This window comes from Oncorhynchus gorbuscha, unplaced genomic scaffold, assembly GCF_021184085.1.
Source record: "Oncorhynchus gorbuscha isolate QuinsamMale2020 ecotype Even-year unplaced genomic scaffold, OgorEven_v1.0 Un_scaffold_1549, whole genome shotgun sequence".
NCBI lineage: Eukaryota > Metazoa > Chordata > Actinopteri > Salmoniformes > Salmonidae > Oncorhynchus > Oncorhynchus gorbuscha.
Genome location: NW_025744794.1, coordinates 92,152 through 111,931, shown reverse-complemented (window position 1 = coordinate 111,931; position 19,780 = coordinate 92,152). Strand labels below are relative to the sequence as shown.

Genomic DNA, 19,780 nt, shown 5'->3' with positions numbered 1-19,780 from the left:
CGCAGAGATGGCCCAAAACTCACTTTTTGATTTTGGTACCATTCCATACATGAAGGGAACATTTTGTAATTTGCTGTTTGATTGATGAGAAACTCCATATTGCAAATGCACGGTCCCTTACTCAACTTCCGCTAATGTTTCTAAAATTCGCCGACAGCGCTGGGCCGTACGCAGCGGCCAGATCTTCCGGGAAGTCATTGAACAAAGTCTCTCGGACAACATTTAGTTTCTGTTTTATAACATTTTCAAATTTTGGTCATTTTTCCGCTGTCCCGGTAAATACCACCAGATGGCGCATGAAATCATATTGCAAACGTACAAAACATCACCAATCACGACATGGCCATTTTTCCTAAGCGGAAAAGACTTCGGAGACGAAACTTGGTGAGCATAGGTTTGGCATAATGTGCAGTTAGAACCGAACAAGATGGGGTCGAGGCCTCAACGTTTTTTGAATTAAGGCCATTTTTCTGGGATTGAAGGTCAAAAACGAAAATAGAATGCTAATTTGATCGCATCACATCAAAGTACATGAACCTACGGTGTCAGGAAATGAAGAACCAGACATTTATCTATCGTACTTTGAGAGAAACAGCAAAATGTACAATTGGTGATGCTCAAAGAAATGTTGTTGTTTTTTTCCCAAAAAGTTACAGATCCAGTTGCGGCATGTTCAGACGAATCCGTTAAGATGGGTTTCAGAACTCTACGTGACTTATGTGATTTTCTTTGATTTTCTGAAATTACACTCAATCATTCAAGCAACCCTCTGTAAATAATTCAGTTCTTTTAATGTAAAAGACTTAAAACTCAAAATTCTGTAGTAGCCTACCCAAAGGGGAAGCAGGGTAGCCTAGTGGTTAGAGTGTTCGGACTAGTAACCAGAAGGTTGCAAGTTCAAACCCCCTAGCTGACAAAGTACAAATCTGACGTTCTGTTCTGCCCCTGAACAGGCAGTTCACACTCTGTTCCTAGGCTGTCATTGAAAATAAGATTTTTTTCTTAACTGACTTGCCTAGTTAAATAAAGGTTAAAAAAAATTTTAAAAAAGGAGGACATGTGTTCACTTTCAGCTTCCTGTGTCAACCGGAAGTGCCTTAAATTTGAGTCACAGGGGCTGTTTCGAAGGGATAAAAAGGTCAGCTCTTTCCAAAACGTCATGCGTGTGATTAGAAAACCATCATGAACTGTAAATCACTCATTTCTTCCAACAGCTGTCAAAGAAAAAACTCACACACACACACACACACACACACACACACACACACACACACATGCACGCACGCACGCACACACACACACACACACACACACACACACACACATAGCAAGGATGGAGTGACACAGTGCGGGGCTTAAAGACACACAGAGCCTGCAATGGCATTGCCATAAACTCTAGGCAGTGCCGAGTTCAACGAGATGCCTCGCTTGGTCTGAGCGCAGCGACCGTGATAAAAAGTAGGCCCATAACGAAGCCTGGCCCTAAATTTCAGGTGCTTTTGGGGGACAACGGCGGAACCGTTAGGGTTAGAAGGACATTTCAACCAGTGCAAGCCTAAACTTGACTGTGTGGCATTAACCATTAACAGTGAAAACAGGGTTTTTTCATCTCACAGTTTACAATGATATCTCTCCAAGTAGGAATAGATTGCCTGCTCCCCTAAATTCAACCTGAAGCCTATGTGGGTTATAAATGCCTTACGAAACTGTCTTCGATGACAATTCATCAGGCCACTATAAGGTGTACCTGTGTTGATTCTAAGCTTCCTGGAGCAACCGGAAGTGATTAAATTCACCCTAAAGATGTTTTGATATACCAAACCTGCAGTTTGTGAGACACTGCATTCAACCCTGTGTAGATAGGTCAATTCTGAACGTAGAGACTTTAAACTCAGGATTATGTAAGAGCATAACCCGATCAGGATATGTGTTTACTTTTAGCTTCCTGTGCCAACCGGAAGTGCCTTAAATTGTGGTCACAGTGTCTGTTTCGAAGGGTTAAAAAAGTCACATCTTTCCAAAACTTCATATGTGTGATTAGGCAACACTCAGCTAGGCCTACATATAATGTCTGAACTGGACCCGCAACTAGAATGTTACTACGTGTTTTATGTTTTTATTATGGTTTAAATAAAAGGTGCTGTGAATTTTGGGCCTGCTCTGGAATATTTGATATTTGGCTTCTAAACGAGTTTGAAAAAGTGGGTGTGGTATCCGTTTGTATCAGTTTGGTGTCAGAATGATGTCTAATTGACTGATGGATGGTGACTTGCTGGCTATGTTTAATAATAATAATAATAATAATATATGCCATTTAGCAGACGCTTTTATCCAATGCGACTTACAGTCATGTGTGCATACATTCTACGTATGGTTGATCGAACCCACTACCCTGGCGTTACAAGCGCCATGCCCTACCAACTGAGCTACATAAGGACTTGTTGACACACCCCATCCCAGTAGCGGGATAATTGTCATCAGCAACGCTGAATAGCATAGCGCTACAGTGAAATAATATTACTAAAAAATATTAATATTCATGAAATCACAAGTGCAATATTACAAAACACAGCTTAGCCTTTTGTTAATCCACCTGTCGCTTTACAGCAAAAGCAATACAAGCGTTTGTGTAAGTGTATCGATCGCATAACAAAGCATTAAGTACACTTAGTATCAGGTAACTTGGTGACGAAAATCAGAAAAGCAGTCAAATTAATTGTTTACCTTTGATGATTTTCGGATGCTTTCACTCACGAGTCTCCAAGTTACACAACAAATGTTCCTTTTGTTCCATAAAGATGATTTTTCATATCCAAAATACCTCTGTTTGTTTGTCGCGTTATGTTCAGAAATTCACAGGAAAGAGCGGTCACAACAATGCAGACGAAAACATGACAACTGTTTTTTATAATCAATCCTCAGGTTGTTTTTAAAATATATATTCGATAAAATATCAACCGGGAGTGTAGGTTTTTCAAAAGGACCGGGAGAAACAATGTCTGCTTTACTCTGTTATGCAAAACTCACTCTGAGAGCCCCCACCTATCCACTCACGCAATGTAATCTTTCTCACTCATTTTTCAAAATAAAAGCCTGAAACTATCTAAACTTGATGCCCTCAATCTCACACAAATTATCAATGAACCTACCAGGTACCTCCCCAAAGCCTTAAACACGGGCACCTTCATAGATATCATCCTAACCAACTTGCCCTCTAAATACACCTCTGCTGTCTTCAACCAAGATCTCAGCGATCACTGCCTCATTGCCTGCATCCGTAATGGGTCAGCGGTCAAACAACCTCCACTCATCACTGTAAAACGCTCCCTGAAACACTTCAGCGAGCAGGCCTTTCTAATCGACCTGGCCGGGGTGTCCTGGAAGGATATTGACCTCATCCCGTCAGTAAAGGATGCCTGGATATTTTTTTTAAATGCCTTCCTCACCATCTTAAATAAACATGCCCCATTCAAGAAATTTAGAACCAGGAACAGATATAGCCCTTGGTTCTCCCCAGACCTGACTGCCCTTAACCAACACAAAAACATCCTATGGCATTCTGCATTAGCATCGAACAGCCCCCGTGATATGCAGCTGTTCAGGGAAGCTAGAAACCATTATACACAGGCAGTTAGAAAAGCCAAGGCTAGCTTTTTCAAACAGAAATTTGCTTCCTGCAACACAAACTCAAAAACGTTCTGGGACACTGTAAAGTCCATGGAGAATAATAACACCTCCTCCCAGCTGCCCACTGCACTGAAGATAGGAAACACTGTCACCACTGATAAATCCACCATAATTGAGAATTTCAATAAGCATTTTTCTACGGCTGGCCATGCTTTCCACCTGGCTACTCCTACCCCGGTCAACAGCACTGCACCCTCAACAGCAACTCGCCCAAGCCTTCCCCATTTCTCCTTCTCCCAAATCCGTTCAGCTGAGGTTCTGAAAGAGCTGCAAAATCTGGACCCCTACAAATCAGCCTGGGCTAGACAATCTGGACCCTTTCTTTCTAAAATTATCTGCCGAAATTGTTGCCACCACTATTACTAGCCTGTTCAACCTCTCTTTCGTGTCGTCTGAGATTCCCAAAGATTGGAAAGCAGCTGCGGTCATCCCCCTCTTCAAAGGGGGGGACACTCTTGACCCAAACTGCTACAGACCTATATCTATCCTACCAGGAATTTCTAAGGTCTTCAAAAGCCAAGTCAACAAACAGATTACCGACCATTTCGAATCTCACCATACCTTCTCTGCTATGCAATCTGGTTTCAGAGCTGGTCATGGGTACACCTCAGCCACGCTCAAGGTCCTAAATGATATCTTAACCGCCATCGATAAGAAACATTACTGTGCAGCCGTATTAATTGATTTGGCCAAGGCTTTCGACTCTGTCAATCACCACATCCTCATCGGCAGACTCGACAGCCTTGGTTTCTCAAATGATTGCCTCGCCTGGTTCACCAACTACTTCTCTGATAGAGTTTAGTGTGTCAAATCGGACGGTCTGCTGTCCGGACCTCTGGCAGTCTCTATGGGGGTGCCAAAGGGTTCAATTCTTAGACCGACTCTCTTCTCTGTATACATCAATGAGGTCGCTCTTGCTGCTGGTGAGTCTCTGATCCACCTCTACGCAGACGACAGCATTCTGTATACTTCTGGCCCTTCTTTGGACACTGTGTTAACAACCCTCCAAGGCAAGCTTCAATGCCATACAACTCTCCTTCCGTGGCCTCCAAATGCTCTTAAATACAAGTAAAACTACATGCATGCTCTTCAACCGATCGCTACCTGCACCTACCCGCCTGTCCAACATCACTACTCTGGACGGCTCTGACTTAGAATACGTGGACAACTACAAATACTTAGGTGTCTGGTTAGACTGTAAACTCTCCTTCCAGACCCTTGCCGACCTGGTTAAATAAAGGTGAAAAAAAAAATACAAAATACAAAAAAAATAAATTCCCCAGTTTGATTAACAGGTTTAATGTAGCTTTGTAATACAATTGTTGTAATTGCTTCTTTCATATAACAATACACTGATATGACTTATCTTATCATCATAGATATATGTGGTGTTGATTCAGAATAATTTGTATGGATTGGAATGACTTGGAGAAGGCAACGGAAGGATTAAGCTTGTGTTATAAAAAAACAATTTAGACATTGTGGATTGTATATTCCAAATACCAAAGTCTGTTGTTGTTCCATGTTATTTAATGATAAACAGTATGTAACTATTCTAAACGTACATTTTGAGAACGTCATGAGTCATTATGTAGGTTTAACATCACCCTCTAGTGGCTCAATTGGGACACAATGCCTTCAACAAGTGCAGTAAAATGTAAATGTACAATATGCATGATAACAGATAGCATCCAAGTATATCTCAATGGTGTATTGTGTAAGTAGTTGATGGTCAAATTTAAGAATATGCAATTATGGGTAACACTTTGAAATGTTCAGTAATAAACCATTTGTTAGGAATTTACAGAAAGGTATTTTCAAAAGAGGCTGTCAGTGTGTCTGGTGTTAAAACTGCACAGACAAATAAGCCTGAGAGAAAAGCAGCAAATACGCTTTCGATTGTTGTTGTCAACTATTTAATTTGTTGGATTCCAAATCTATTCATTTTCTTATTTTTGTCTTTTTTAAGTGACAATTTATCACTTTTCATCCTTTTTCTACCACTTGTTGCAATAGTAGGGAGGCAGGGTAGCCTTGTGGTGAGAGCGTTGGAATAGTAACCGAAAGGTTGCAACATCGCAATCCCTAAACTGACAAGGTACAAATCTGTCGTTCTGTCCCTGAACAGGCAGTTGACCCACTGTTCCTAGGCCGTCATTGAAAATAAGTATTTGTTCTTAACTGACTTGCCTAGTAAAATTAATATTTAATTCCTTAATAATTGATGCATTATTTTATCCATGGTTCAAAGTGATAGCTAAACATATTTTAACTCTGAAGTTCCTAGAATTTTATTCCCTAGTTTCACAAAGGTTTGATATAGTCAAGTTATACAATTGTTGTCCAATTTGTAAGTCGCTCTGGATAAGAGCGTCTGCTAAATGACTTAAATGTAAATGTAATTGCTTCTTTCATTTAACGATACACTGACATTACTTATCTTAGTGTTCTCATCAAAAGATACATGTGGTACTGATACAGAAAGATTTGGATGGATTGGACTTTAAGGACTTGGAGAAGGCATAAGTCTGTTGTTGTTCCATGTTATTCAATGATAAACCGTTTTGAAGTATTCTAATAGTACATTCTGAGGAAGTCGTCAGTCGTTCTATATGTTGTTAAACACCTCCCTCTAGTGGCTCAATTGTAACACAACGTATTCATCAAGTGTAGTAAAGTTGAAATGCACAATACTGCATGATATCAGATAACATCCAAGTCTATCACACTGGTTTATTGTGTAAGTAATTGAGGGTTAAATGCAAGAATATGCAATTAAGGGTAACACTATAATGTTAAGTAAAAAAACAAACATTTGTAAGCCATTTACAGTTTGTTCACTATATATTAATCATTACATAACTAGAATAGGCATTAAATAACTAGAATAGGCATTAATGATTAATACTGATGGCTCATGAAATATGGTTAAACCAATGTATGTTGCCTAATATAGTGGATTGTCAACAAGTCAATAATATATTTAACCAAAATAAGTATTTTTAATAAAAACTAAATGTACCTATTCTTAGTCCACCGTACTTTTTACTGACATATCAACCAAGTGGTTAAGCACATTCTTTGACAATTCTTGTTTTTCAGCCTTTTTACATTTTGACTATTTATCACAGCCATATTCCTACTATTCAAGGTCTCTATTAACAGGAATGGTGCTATATTAATCCCTCACCAATTGAATTCCTGCCTTGTGTCTATGTCTGGTGACTGCTTTTGAGTTCTCTTACAGCCCTTTGAATGTGCAAAGTTAGAGTCTCACAATACTGAACTGCAGCAACCAAAATCAATACAAATGATGTTAATTAATGCTGGAGGGCTGGGGGAGTTGACCAATCAGGTTTAAGGTTTGTTTCATATCCACTGCCAAATCCATTGGCTAAACATGCTCTGCCGGCTGGTTGAGAATAGGATTCAATAAAGGGTAGAGCCTTCATAAATGGTTCCATATAGCACCAATAAGGGATCCGCAATGGTTACAAGGAACCCTTATTTGGCACCATATAGAACCATTTGTTTCCAGCTGATCTCATACTACTGTATCTCTTCTACATCTGAAGACAGAGCTGGAAATGCAGGTAGGGGCAACTTCAGAATAGCTGCCCCCTCTGTTTTCTGGAACTCTAGAGGGCCCTCTTGACCCAAATCCTGTTATAGAATGGGCAGTAACATTGAGGGCTTTCACCATTTTTAAATAGTCAGCTGGGTGGGACTTGCTAAGTGCTAAGTAAGAATTACATAATTCCATCCAGGTCAGCAGACATTCCATAACTGCTGGTGGAACTTATCCTACCTATCTTAGCTTTATTCCTGTTCAGACACAGTAGGTGGTGCTATGCACATTGTCAGTTAATTTATGAGCTGCCAACACAGTCATAGAAGTAGAAGAAGAAGTCATTGACTACATGGAAAAATCACAGATTTTGTGCAAGGTATGGTTACTGTTACAATACAGCAGTAAGACGTGTATAATAGGTGGTCCTTGTGCCCAGGCTTTGGGGGATTCTGTTGAAGCTGTTGAGGAGGGCTGACTTGATTAAATGGCTAATAGTGAATTATTCCTAAAGAGTTGTAATTTTTGTCATGAAATGTTCTTTTAACGTAAGGGACTGTTTGTAATTTACTGGGGTAGGGGGAGGGGTGTCCCAAACATGTCTTTATTTGAGGAATGGTGTGTGGTTTTTTTATTGGACAGTGTGCGTTTTACCTGGTTTACATTTGTTCTTTTGTAGGTTTTACTATATCATTTCTTCCATCGTAGTCAAATGCTTCTCATTGCTTGCTTGTGTTTTTGCAGTTCCTTTAAGGACTACAGTTTTCTGTTTAAAAAAAAGCCCTGTGATGTGTTTGTTTCAGTCCAATTGGATCAGTTGTGTGTCTACAATCGACAGATTATAAGGTCTAGAAAGGCTAGATTTGTACTTCTCATAATGATATGCGCTGTCTGTTGCAGATAATCAATCTCCCAAGTCTTCCAATAATAACGTAGGACATTGTCACAGTCGTCGTATAGATGAGAAGGCGCAGCGTTGTAAATGTACATACTCATTTTAATGAAAGAACGAACACTGAACAAATCTAATACAAAACGAACCGTGAAGCTAATATGGCTAGTGCATACAGGCAACTAAACATAGAATAAGAACCCACAAAATACCCAAGGAATATGGCTACCTAAAAATGGTCCCCAATCAGAGACAACGATAAACAGCTGCCTCTGATTGAGAACCAATCTATGCAACCATAAACATATAAACACCTAGACTTTCCAAAACCCCTAGATATAAATAAACAAAACAAGACAATACAAAAACTAAACAAACCACCCTCGTCACACCCTGACCTAACCAAAATAATAAAGAAAACAAAGATAACTAAGGTCAGTGCGTGACAGACATTACAGTAGAACATCATTAACATCACAGCCAATTACTAACAAGTTATTAAACCAATCAATAAAAAAACATGTACACCTCGGTGAACTAATTTATCATCAGAGTTTTTGTAAGTGATTCCAAAAATGTTTAGAGAGAGAACTAAAAACAGATTTACTCAGCTCCATGGAGACCCGAATGTAGATGTAACGTGTGCTCCCTCTCCGGCCTCTAGGTCACCAGGCTGCTCGTTATGGTGCGCACCATCAGACTCACCTGGACTCCATCACTTTCCCTGTACGTATATGTCACTCCCTTTGGTTCCTCACCCCAGGGGTCATTGTTTCTGTTTCTGTTTTATGTCTGCATGTTGTTCGTGTTGTTGATTTTGTATCATGTCGTGTTTATTTATTAAAACACTCACTCCCTAAACTTAATTGCCGACTCTCAGCGCACATCGTTACAGTAGAAAACGCTCTAATCAAATGTTCCTTGAATTCCACGTTTTTTGTTAAGGAGAAAACAAACCATTTTAGAATAGGGTTGTAAACGTTAAAAAAAGGAAAAAATTCAAGGGGTGTGAATAACTTCTGAATGCATTGTATCTGTTTTACAGTTTAGAAATGAAGACACCTTATCTATCTAGTCCCCCCATTTGAAGAATTCATAAGTATTTGGACAACTTCGGCAATCAAACAGGCAAAACGTCAGTAGAGAGACAAAGTGGAGTCCCAATTCAACTGTTCAGACATGAGACGTATGAGGCATGGTCTACAGACTATCACGGACGTGCTACCTGTCCCAGACCTGCTGTTTTCAACTCTCTAGAGACAGCAGGAGAGGTAGAGATACTCTCAATGATCAGCTATGAAAAGCCAACTGTCATTTACTCCTGAGGTGCTGACTTGTTGCACCCTCGACAACTACTGTGATTATTATTATTTGACCATGCTGGTCATTTATGAACATTTGAACATCTTGGCCATGTTCTGTTAAAATCTCCAACTGGCACAGTCAGAAGAGGACTGGCCACCCCTCATAGCCTAATTCCGCTCTAGATTTCTTCCTAGTTTATGGCCTTTCTTGGGAGTTTTTCCTAGTCACCGTGCTTCTACACCTGCATTGCTTGTTGTTTGGGGTTTTAGGCTGGGTTTCTGTACAGCACTTTGAGATATCAGCTGAAGTAAGAAGGGCTATATAAATACATTTGATTTGAACAGTGTTAAGAAATGAATTCCACTTATGAATCAAGTCCCCCCTCCCCCGTTTTGAAGAAGTCGTAAGTATTTTGACAACTTCACTTGTAGTGTATTAAAGGTTTTAAATGTAATGTAAATGTAACCTTTTAAATGTAATGTTCAGTTAAATGATGTATGTAGATATTGTTTCCCTTAAGATACAGGAGGGTGGTTTTGTATGACGCCTACAAGACTCACGAAACTCGCCTCAAGGTAACCACGTACCAGTTTTTTTTTTTATTAATGGAAATATGGAAATACTTTAGTGTCAACAAATATATATAGGACAGACAATTCAAAACAGTCCAAAAATAAAAATGTAAAGGAGTCTGAATATTTTTTCAATGCACCGTATACATGGTAAAACAGATACTTCCTTTTGATTCAACATTTTGTTACATTACAGCTTTATTCTAAAATGGATTTAAAAAATAGCCAAATGATACATAGTATGAACATCTGAAAACAATTCCATGTCTCAGTTTATATAATCTTTGGAGGGTTCATCCTAGAACCCTCTATGTAGAGTTCCACCAGCCTTATTACCCTTTAATTACCCACAACCAGCTGTTCCGGAAGACTGTGATTGCCATCTTCGCAGCCGATGTGAGTAAGACCTTTAAACAGATCAACATTCACAAGGCCACAGGGCCAGACGGATCACCAGGATGTGTACTGCAAGCATTGGTAACCAACTGGCAAGTGTCTTCACTGACATTTTCATCCTCTTCCTGTCCGAGTCTGTAATACCAACATGTTTTAAGCAAACCACCGTAGTTCCTGTGCCCAAGAACACTAAGGTAACCTAAATGACCAACAACCCGTAGCACTCTTGTCTATAGCCATGAAGTGCTTTGAATAGCTGGTCATGTCTCACATCAACATAATTATCCCAGAAACCCTAGACCCACACCAATTTGCCTTCCGCTCCAACAGATCCAAAGATAATGGAATCTCTATTGCACTTCACACTGCCCTTTCCCACCTGGACAAAAGGAACACCTATGAGAATGCTATTCATTAACTACAGTTCATTGTTCAACACAATAGTGCCCTCAAAGCTCTTCACTAAGCTAAGAACCCTGGGACTAAACACCTCCCTCTGCAACTGGATCCTGGACTTCCTGATGGGCTGCCAAAAGGTTGTAAAGGTCGGTAACAACACATCCACCACGCTGATCCTCAACACAAAGGCCTCTCAGGGGTGCGTGCTCAGTCCCCTCCTGTACTCCCCTTTCACTCATGACTGCACAGCTTGGTATGACTCCAGCACCATTAAGTAGACCTGACCACCGACACCAAAGAGACAGCATATAGGGAGGAGGTCAGAGTCCGTGTGGTAAAAAGGACAACAACCTCTCCCTCAACGTTATCAAGACAAAGAAGATGATTGTGGACTACAGGAAAAAGAGGACCGAGCACACCCCCATTGTCATCAACTGGGCTGCAGTGGAGCAGGTTGAGAGCTTCAAGTTCCTTGGTGTCCACGTCACGAACAAACTAACATGGTCCAAGCACGCCAAGACAGTCATGAAGAGGGCACGACAAAACCTATTTTCCTCCTCAGGTGACTGAAAATATTTGGCATGTGTCCTCAGATCCTCCAAAAGGTTCTACAGCTGCACCATAGAGAGCATCCTGACTGGTTGCATCACTGTCAGGTATGGCAACTGCTCGGCCACTGACCGCAAGGCACTACAGAGGGTAGTGCGAACGGCCCAGTCCAAGGTTCCTGTCATTCAGGACCTCTATACCAGGAGGTGTCAGAGGAAGGCCCTAAAAAATGTCAGACTCCAGCCACCCTAGTAATAGACTGTTTCCTCTGCTACCGCACGGCAAGCGGTACTGGAGTCCAAGAGGCTTCTAAACAGCTTCTAATCTCAAGCCATAACACTCATGAACATCTAATCAAATGGCTACCCAGACTATTTGCATTGCCCCTCCCCCCTTTTACACCGCTGCTACTCTCTGTTGTTATCATCTATGCATAGTCACTTTAATTACTCTACCTACATGTACATACTGTATTACCTCAACTAACCGGTACCACCATGTCTCGCTATTGTTATTTTACTGCAAGTTATAAATACTTGTTACTTTTATTGATACTTTTACTTATTCTTATACTTATTCTTCTTGTTACTTTTTGTTATTTCTTATTCATATTTTTCTAACTGTATTGTTGGTTAGGGGCTTGTAATTAAGCATTTCACTGTAATGTCTACACATGTGACTAATAAAATTTGATTTGACATTCCAAATATTGTAAATTGAAACCTAGCTGTGAACATAATGTCTCATTTTGTCTACCCGCAGGTAGACTGGTGTCAGGCTGGAGCGGCAGCTACCACGGCTGTGTAGAGAAACATCTGTTCTTCAACATGTCCGTCCTGCAGCCAGTGGAGCAGCTTTCTCTGGCACAGTTGGAAATAAAGATCCAGTGGAAACCAAGGCTCCTCCTGGTCCCACAGCCCTCAGCATGTCCCTGTACAAGGTGCCACAAGACCAACCGCCGACTGTTGCTGTATGTACAGTAACTTACAGGAAGCAATTGGCCAGTAAGTTACTGTAATTTATTTTACAGTACAGTGACTGTAATCAATTTTATGGCAATGAATTTTATGGTAATACAAATGTTACTGTCGTCTACTTTACAGTATATTACTGGAATTGCCTATGTATCTATATATTACCCAGTGTTCTTTGCAAGTTTTCATGTGTACATTTTGGTCATTTAACGGGCGCTCTTGTCCTTAGTAATAATAAAATAACGCGTATCACAGACATAGAAAGTAAAACATATCTGTAAACCATTACTGATAATGTTGTTTTAGTTAATTAAGGATATTGTGGTTTTCAAAATAATTGTAATTACAACACTATCTTATGATATACAGTGTACTTGAAAAGTATTCAAACCTCTTGACTTTGTCCACATTTTGTTAATAAGTGCCCCATGGTGGCGGTGGGGTTATGGTATGGGCAGGCATAAGCTACAGGCAACAAACCAATTCCATTTTATCAATGACAATTTGAATGCACAGAGATACAGTACGAGATCCTGAGGCCCATTTTAGTTCCATTCATCCCCCGCCATCGCCTCATGTTTCAGCATGATAATTCACACCCTCATTTCGCAATGATCTGTGCACAACTCCTGGAAGCTGAAAATGTCCCAGTTCTTCAGTGGCCTCATACTCCCCAGACATGTCACATATTGATCAGTTTGGTATGCTCTGGAATGACGTGTACGGGAGCATGTTCCAGTTCCCGACAGTATCCAACAGCCATTGATAAGGCGTGGAACAACATTCCACAGGACCTTCTATTTCACATTTATTTAACTAGGCAAGCCAGTTGAGAACAAATTCTTATTTACAGTGACGGCCTACACCAGCCAAACCTGTGCCAATTGTTCACCGCCCTATGGGACTCCCTGTTGTGATACAGCCTGGATTCGAACCAGGGTGTCTGTAGTGACACTTCTAGCACTAAGATGCAATGTGCCACTCGAGAGCCTAATCAACACTGCAAAGGAGATGTTTTTCCCTGCATGAGGCAAATTGTGGTTACATGAGATACTGACTGTTTTTCTGATCCACCCCTCTACTTGTACACTTCATGACCAAAATAATGTGCATTCCTGCTCGTCGAACATCTCATTCCAAAAGCATGGGCATTAATATGGACCTCGTCCTCCTTTGCTGCTATTACACCCTCTACTCTACTGGGAAGGCTTTCCACTCGATGTTGGAACATTGCTGCGGGATGATTGATGTTGGCCGATTAGGCCTGGTTTTCAGTCGAGGTTCCAATTCATCCCAAATGTGCTCGATGGGGTCGAGGTCAGGGCTCTGTGCGGTCCGGTCAGGTTCTTCCACACAGATCTAAAAAAAAAACATTTCGTTATGGACCTCACTTTGTGCATGGTGACTTTTTCATGCTGAAACAGGAAAGAGCATTCCCCAAACTGTTGCGACAAAGTCTAGAATGTCATTGTATGCTGTAGTGTTAAGATTTCCCTTCACTGGCACTAAGGGGCCTAGTTCAAACCATGAAAAACATCCCCAGACCATTATTCCTCGTCCACCAAACTTTACAGTTGGCACTATGCATGGGGCAGGTAGAGTCCTCCTGGAATCCGCCAAACCCAAATTCATCCATCGGACTGCCAGAGAGTGAAGCGTGACTCATCACTCCAGAGAAGGTGTTTCCACTGCTCCAGCGTCCAATGACTAAGTGCTTTACACCACTCGAGCCAACACGGCATTGTGCATGATGATCTTAGGCTTGTTTTCGGCTGCTCGGCCAAGGAAACCAATTTCATGAAGTTCCCGATGAACAGTTCTTGTGCTGACGTTGCTTCCAGAGGCAGTTTGGAACTTGGTAGTGGGATGTCCAACCGAGGAAAGAGGATTTTTACTCACTACGTGCTGGAGCACTCTGCCTTCCCGTTCAGTGAGGTTGTGTGGCCTACCACTTAGTGGATTAGTCATTGTTGCTCCTAGACGTTTCTTTTTCAAACAACAGCCCTTACAGTTGACCGGGGGCAGCTCTGGCAGAGCAGAAACTTGACGAACTGACTTGTTGGAAAGGTGGCATCCTATGAAGGTGCCACATTGATAGTCACTGAGCTCTTCAGTAAGACCATTCTACTGCCAATGTTTGTCTATGGAGATTGCAAGGCGGTGGGCTCAATTTTATACACCTGTCAGCAACGGTGTGGCTGTAATAACCAGTTCAACTCATTTGACCAATAAAATGTGATTTGATTTGATTTTGTAGTGTAAAAACCCTTGAAACGTAATGTTCAGTTAAGATGTGTATTTAGATACTGGTTCCCTTACCCTGTAAGCAGTCTATAAACTGCTCTTAGTCTGTGTCACACTGACATTGCTCATCCATATATCCCATATATTCTTAATTCCAGTCCTTTTCTTAGATTTGTGTGTATTAGGTATTTGTTGTGAAATTGTTAGATATTACTTGTTAGATATTGCTGCACTGTCAGAACTAGATGCACAAGCATTTCGCTACAACCACAAAAACATCTGCTAAACACATGTTCATGTGACAAATAACATTTGATTTGATTACTAATGAGTGACTGCAATCCACACTTTGGTTTTGATAGTCACTGCCAACAAACAAGAATGTTATTATTTTCAGTTATAGATGTTAGCATCCTTCAGCTCACTACTACAACAATCTGACCTTTTTGTAATAAAATGTTCAATATATTTCCTTTAACATCCTCTGCGTTGTATCCACAGATATTGATACCGGTACACCCTGTATATTTACATTTACATTTAAGTCATTTAGCAGACGCTCTTATCCAGAGCGACTTACAAATTGGTGCATTCACCTTATGACATCCAGTGGAACAGTCACTTTACAAGTATATAGCCTCAATATTGTTATTTTACTACTGCTCGTTAATTATTTGTTACTGTTATTATTTTTTCTTAACTTATTGGTTAACGGCTTGTATGTAAGCAGTTCACTGTAAGGTCCACACGTGTTCGGCGCTTGTGACAAATACAATTTGAAATGATTCGGAGAAAATGTACCTTTTCTCTCATCTCTAACTACTATTTGTTCATTTGTGTGTGTATGTGTATGTGTGTGCAGGGATATCCTTTTTATGTACTTCTTTATCGCTTGGCAATTTGGTCGTGACATCTATTGACCTCTATGTTGCTGTGTGTGATCCCTTATTGTACCACTCTAAAATAACAATAACAGGAACTATCTGTTGTATATCCATTACCTGGTGTTGTTGTATCATATACGATGCTGTTATTATAAGTGCTTTGTCAATATGCAGGTACCAAGTTGGTATTTGACAGAATGTTGTATTGTTGAAGGAATAACCTGGTGTAGTCTGCCAAACACATCACCGAGGGCACCCTGCCTGCCCTCCAGGAAACCTACAGTCCCCGATGCCACAGGAAGGCCAGATCATCAAGGACATCAGCCACCTGAGACTGAAAAACAGCTTCTAGCCGACTACCACCCGGTTACTCAAACCTGCATCTTAGAGGATGTTGCCCTAAGTACATAGACATGGTCACTTTAATAATGGAACACTAGTCACTTTAATAATGTTTACATACTGCTTTACTCATCTCATATGTAAATACTGTATTCTACTGTATTTTTTGTCAAAACCACTCAGACATTGCTTGTCCAAGTATTTATATATTTCTTAATTCCATTATTTAACTTTTATATGTGTGTGTATTGTTGTGAATTGTTAAATACTTCGGCACTGTTGGAGCTAGGAACAAAAGCATTTCTCTACACCTGCAATTACATCTGTTTAACATCTGTATGTGACCAATACAATTGGATTTTTAATTGATTTTGTAGTATATTGAAGGTAATAACTCTTGAAATGTAATGTTCAGTATATTAGATATTGGTTCCCTTACCCTATAAGCAGTCTCTGAACTGATCTTTGTCTGTGCCACTCTGACATTGCTCATCCATATATTAAAATATTCTTAATTCCAGTCCTTTACTTAGATTTGTGTATTTTAGGTATTTGTTGTGGAATTGTTAGATATTACTTGTTAGATATTGCTGCACTGTCAGAACTAGATGCATAAGCATTTCGCAACACCCGCAATAACATCTGCTAAACATGTTTTTAACCAATAAAATTGTATTTTATTTGATACTAATGAGTGCAATCAGTCACTGCCAACAAACAAGAATGTTATCATTTTCAGACAAACACGTTACTTCCTTCATCACACTATTACAACACTGTGACTGTTTTGAAATAAAATGTTCAATATATTTTGTTTAACATTCTCTGTGTTTTGTGCTTATTTTTTAACTATTGATATATTCTAAGTCATTTTGAATCTTTAAGGAGCATCCGGTAGTACTGGAATGTCTACCAATAGCATGTCCATCTTTTTGTGATAAATTACACTGGTCACTGTTCAAACATTTATGAAGTATTAAGAAAGTATGAATAGTCCTCCCTTTAGATTAGAGACTGCAAAACAACTTTACTAATGATTAGTAAATGGTTTATAAGAACATGTATTAAACATCTGATGAATTATCTCCTGAAACATGATTACATAACATAAAAGTTGTTTTAAAAATGTGTGAACAATTAGCTTACAAAAATAAATATGGTAGTATTGATAAATGAATTGTGAATAAACGATTTACTAATCCATTAGAAACTATTTAGTGTGTTAACCAACATCTATAAATGTGAGAATACCGAGCTAAGTAACATTTCACAAATGTTGGCTTAATATCAAAGGTGAGCAAACTGTAAATGCCTTACAAATGGTTTATTACTGAATGTTATAATAAAGTGTTACCCATAATTGCATGTTCTTACATTTTACCATCAACTACTTCCACAATACAGCAGTTATTTAGACTTGGACGTTATCTGATATCATGCACTATTGTACATTTCAATGACTCTACACTTGATGAAGACGTTGGGTCACAAATGAGCCACTAGAGGGAGATGTTAAACAACATATAGAATGACTCATGACGTCCTCAGAATGTGCAATTAGAACACTTACATACTATTTATCATTAACATGGAACAACCACAGCCTTATGTATTTGGAGTGCACAATCCACAATGACTACAATGTATTTTATAAAACAAGCTTATGCCTTCTCCAATTCATTCCAATCTAATCCAGACAAATCATTCTGTATCAACACCATGTATCAATCATGACAACACTGAGATAAATAATGTTGGTGTATTGTTACATAAAATAATTACAACTATTGTAGAACAAAACTATATCAAACAAATGTTTGCCGAACTAGGGAATCATATCTTAGGAACTATAAATTTCTTATCTTCAAAGTTAAAATAAGTTTAGTTGTCACCTTGAACCATGGATAAAAGAAAGCATAAATTATTGGATTAATTAAGGAATTAAAAAGTGCCAGGTAACTGGTGAAATATGATATTAAATTATCACCTATAACAGAAACAACAAAGTAAATAAATAGAGATGGAATCCAAGAAAGGAGATAGTTGAAAACAACAATAGCGAGAGTTTTTGCTGCTTTTCTCTCAGACTTATTTGCCTGTACAGTTTTAATACCAGACTCACTGTTGGTCTCTTTTGAAAATACCTTTCTGGCCTGTGATCTGGCCACCACAAATATGTTCATATAAAGTGTTATAATAATAGAGCACGGGACAACCATTATAAAAACAATGTAAATTATATTAACCCATGTTATTCCTTCAACAATAACACATTCTGTTAAACACCTACTGGGTGCCTGTACATTTACAAAGTTTTGTATAATAACAGCATCGTATATGATACAACAAGACCAGGTAATGGATATACAACAGATAGTTCCTGTTATTGTTATTTTAGAGTGGTACAATAAGGGATCACACACAGCAACATAGCGGTCAATAGATATCAAGACCAAATTACCCAGAGATAAAGTAGTACATAAAAAAGTAACGTAGAAATGAAACACACAGAAATATTCTCCAAAACCCCAGCATGATTCCATTATTGCTACAGTCATTACTGGTATCACAATCAGTCCCACCAGGAGATCTGACACAGCCAGAGAGAGGATGAGCAGGTTGGTTGGAGTGTGGAGCTGCTTGAAGTGAGAGATGGAGATGATCACCAGTAGGTTCAAAAATACTGTAACTGCTGAAATCAATGAGAAGAAGATGTACAGTGTTATGTAGATAGATGTCGATAGAAAAGCCTTTCTGCAAGAAGAGTTTCCGTCTTGAAAACAGTATTGAACATCTTCATGTTTCTCCATTTGTAATAAAAAGGAAAAATACTGAGGTCCTGCTCCTGCTTGGTCCTGTGTGAGACCCTGTCAGGTCCAGCTTCTGAGAAACTCTGAGCTCTGCATCTATTTATACCTGAGTTACTGACAGAAACTCCCCTCCCCGGAGTCTCTCTGCACACACACACACACACACACACACACACACACACACACACACACACACACACACACACACACACACACACACACACACACACACACACACACACACACACACACACACACACACACACACACACACACACACACACCACCACTACCACCAACAAAACATACACAAGTGAACACACAAATGAGCAAATGGTTGGATAAACAAATCATTTGTGAAAGCATGATGTAATGTATGACAGGATTGGATGTTGCTGTACCCTCTTAGCCTGTCTTTCAGCCTTACTGATCGTTAGAGATGAGAGAAAAGGTACATTTATTCAACTGAGCATTTTAATGGGGAAAATATATTATATTGATATTTTGGTCTCTCAAAGGCTTTTTTACATTTTAAACTGTAAGACTAACTATTTTGGGCGATGTCAGAGCTCAGTTTGGTCCATAATCCACAACCTCAGGACACATGATGGCACGCCACATGTTAGCTGGTCAGTGTATAGGAAAGTTGAAAGTAGGGAAGTTGATGAGATGCTAATAGCAAATGCAATCAAAATAGTGGGATTCCATAGGAACATTCCATAGACCATAAAAGTGTCGATCTGAACTGAATTATTCATAAATCCCGTGTCTGAGTCGTTCAATTGCGAGTCCATTTTGTCTCTCTACTGACATTTAGCCTGTTTGTGTCACACCCTGATCTGTTTCACCTGTCTTTGTGATTGTGTCCATCCCCCTCCAGGTGTCTCCCGTCTTCCTCATTATCCTCTGTGTATTTATACCTGTGTTTTCTGTCTGTCTGTCCATCTTAGTCTTGTTTGTTCAAGCCAACCAGCGTTTTGTCTCAGCTCCTGCTTTTCTCCAGTCTCGCTTTTTCTTGCCCTCTTGGGTTTGACCCTTGCCTGACCTGTCTCTGAGCCTGCTTGCCTGACGACTCTGCCTGACCCCGACCCTGACCCTGAGCCTGCCTGGCGTCCTGTACCTTTCCCCCACTTCGCTGGACTATTGACCCCTGCCTGC

At 39.8% G+C, this 19,780-nt stretch overlaps 1 protein-coding gene across 1 annotated transcript; it reads right to left on the bottom strand.

The window, feature by feature from the left end:
• Nucleotides 1–17,659: 17,659 nt before the first annotated feature.
• Nucleotides 17,660–18,622, bottom strand: LOC124017102 (trace amine-associated receptor 1-like). The gene is made up of 2 exons (XM_046332495.1): nucleotides 18,103–18,622; nucleotides 17,660–17,799 (listed from the first exon to the last, which is right to left on the bottom strand). Exons 1-2 carry the CDS (start codon nucleotides 18,620–18,622, stop codon nucleotides 17,660–17,662), a joined length of 660 nt encoding a protein of 219 aa, XP_046188451.1.
• Between the last annotated feature and the right edge of the window lie 1,158 nt (nucleotides 18,623–19,780).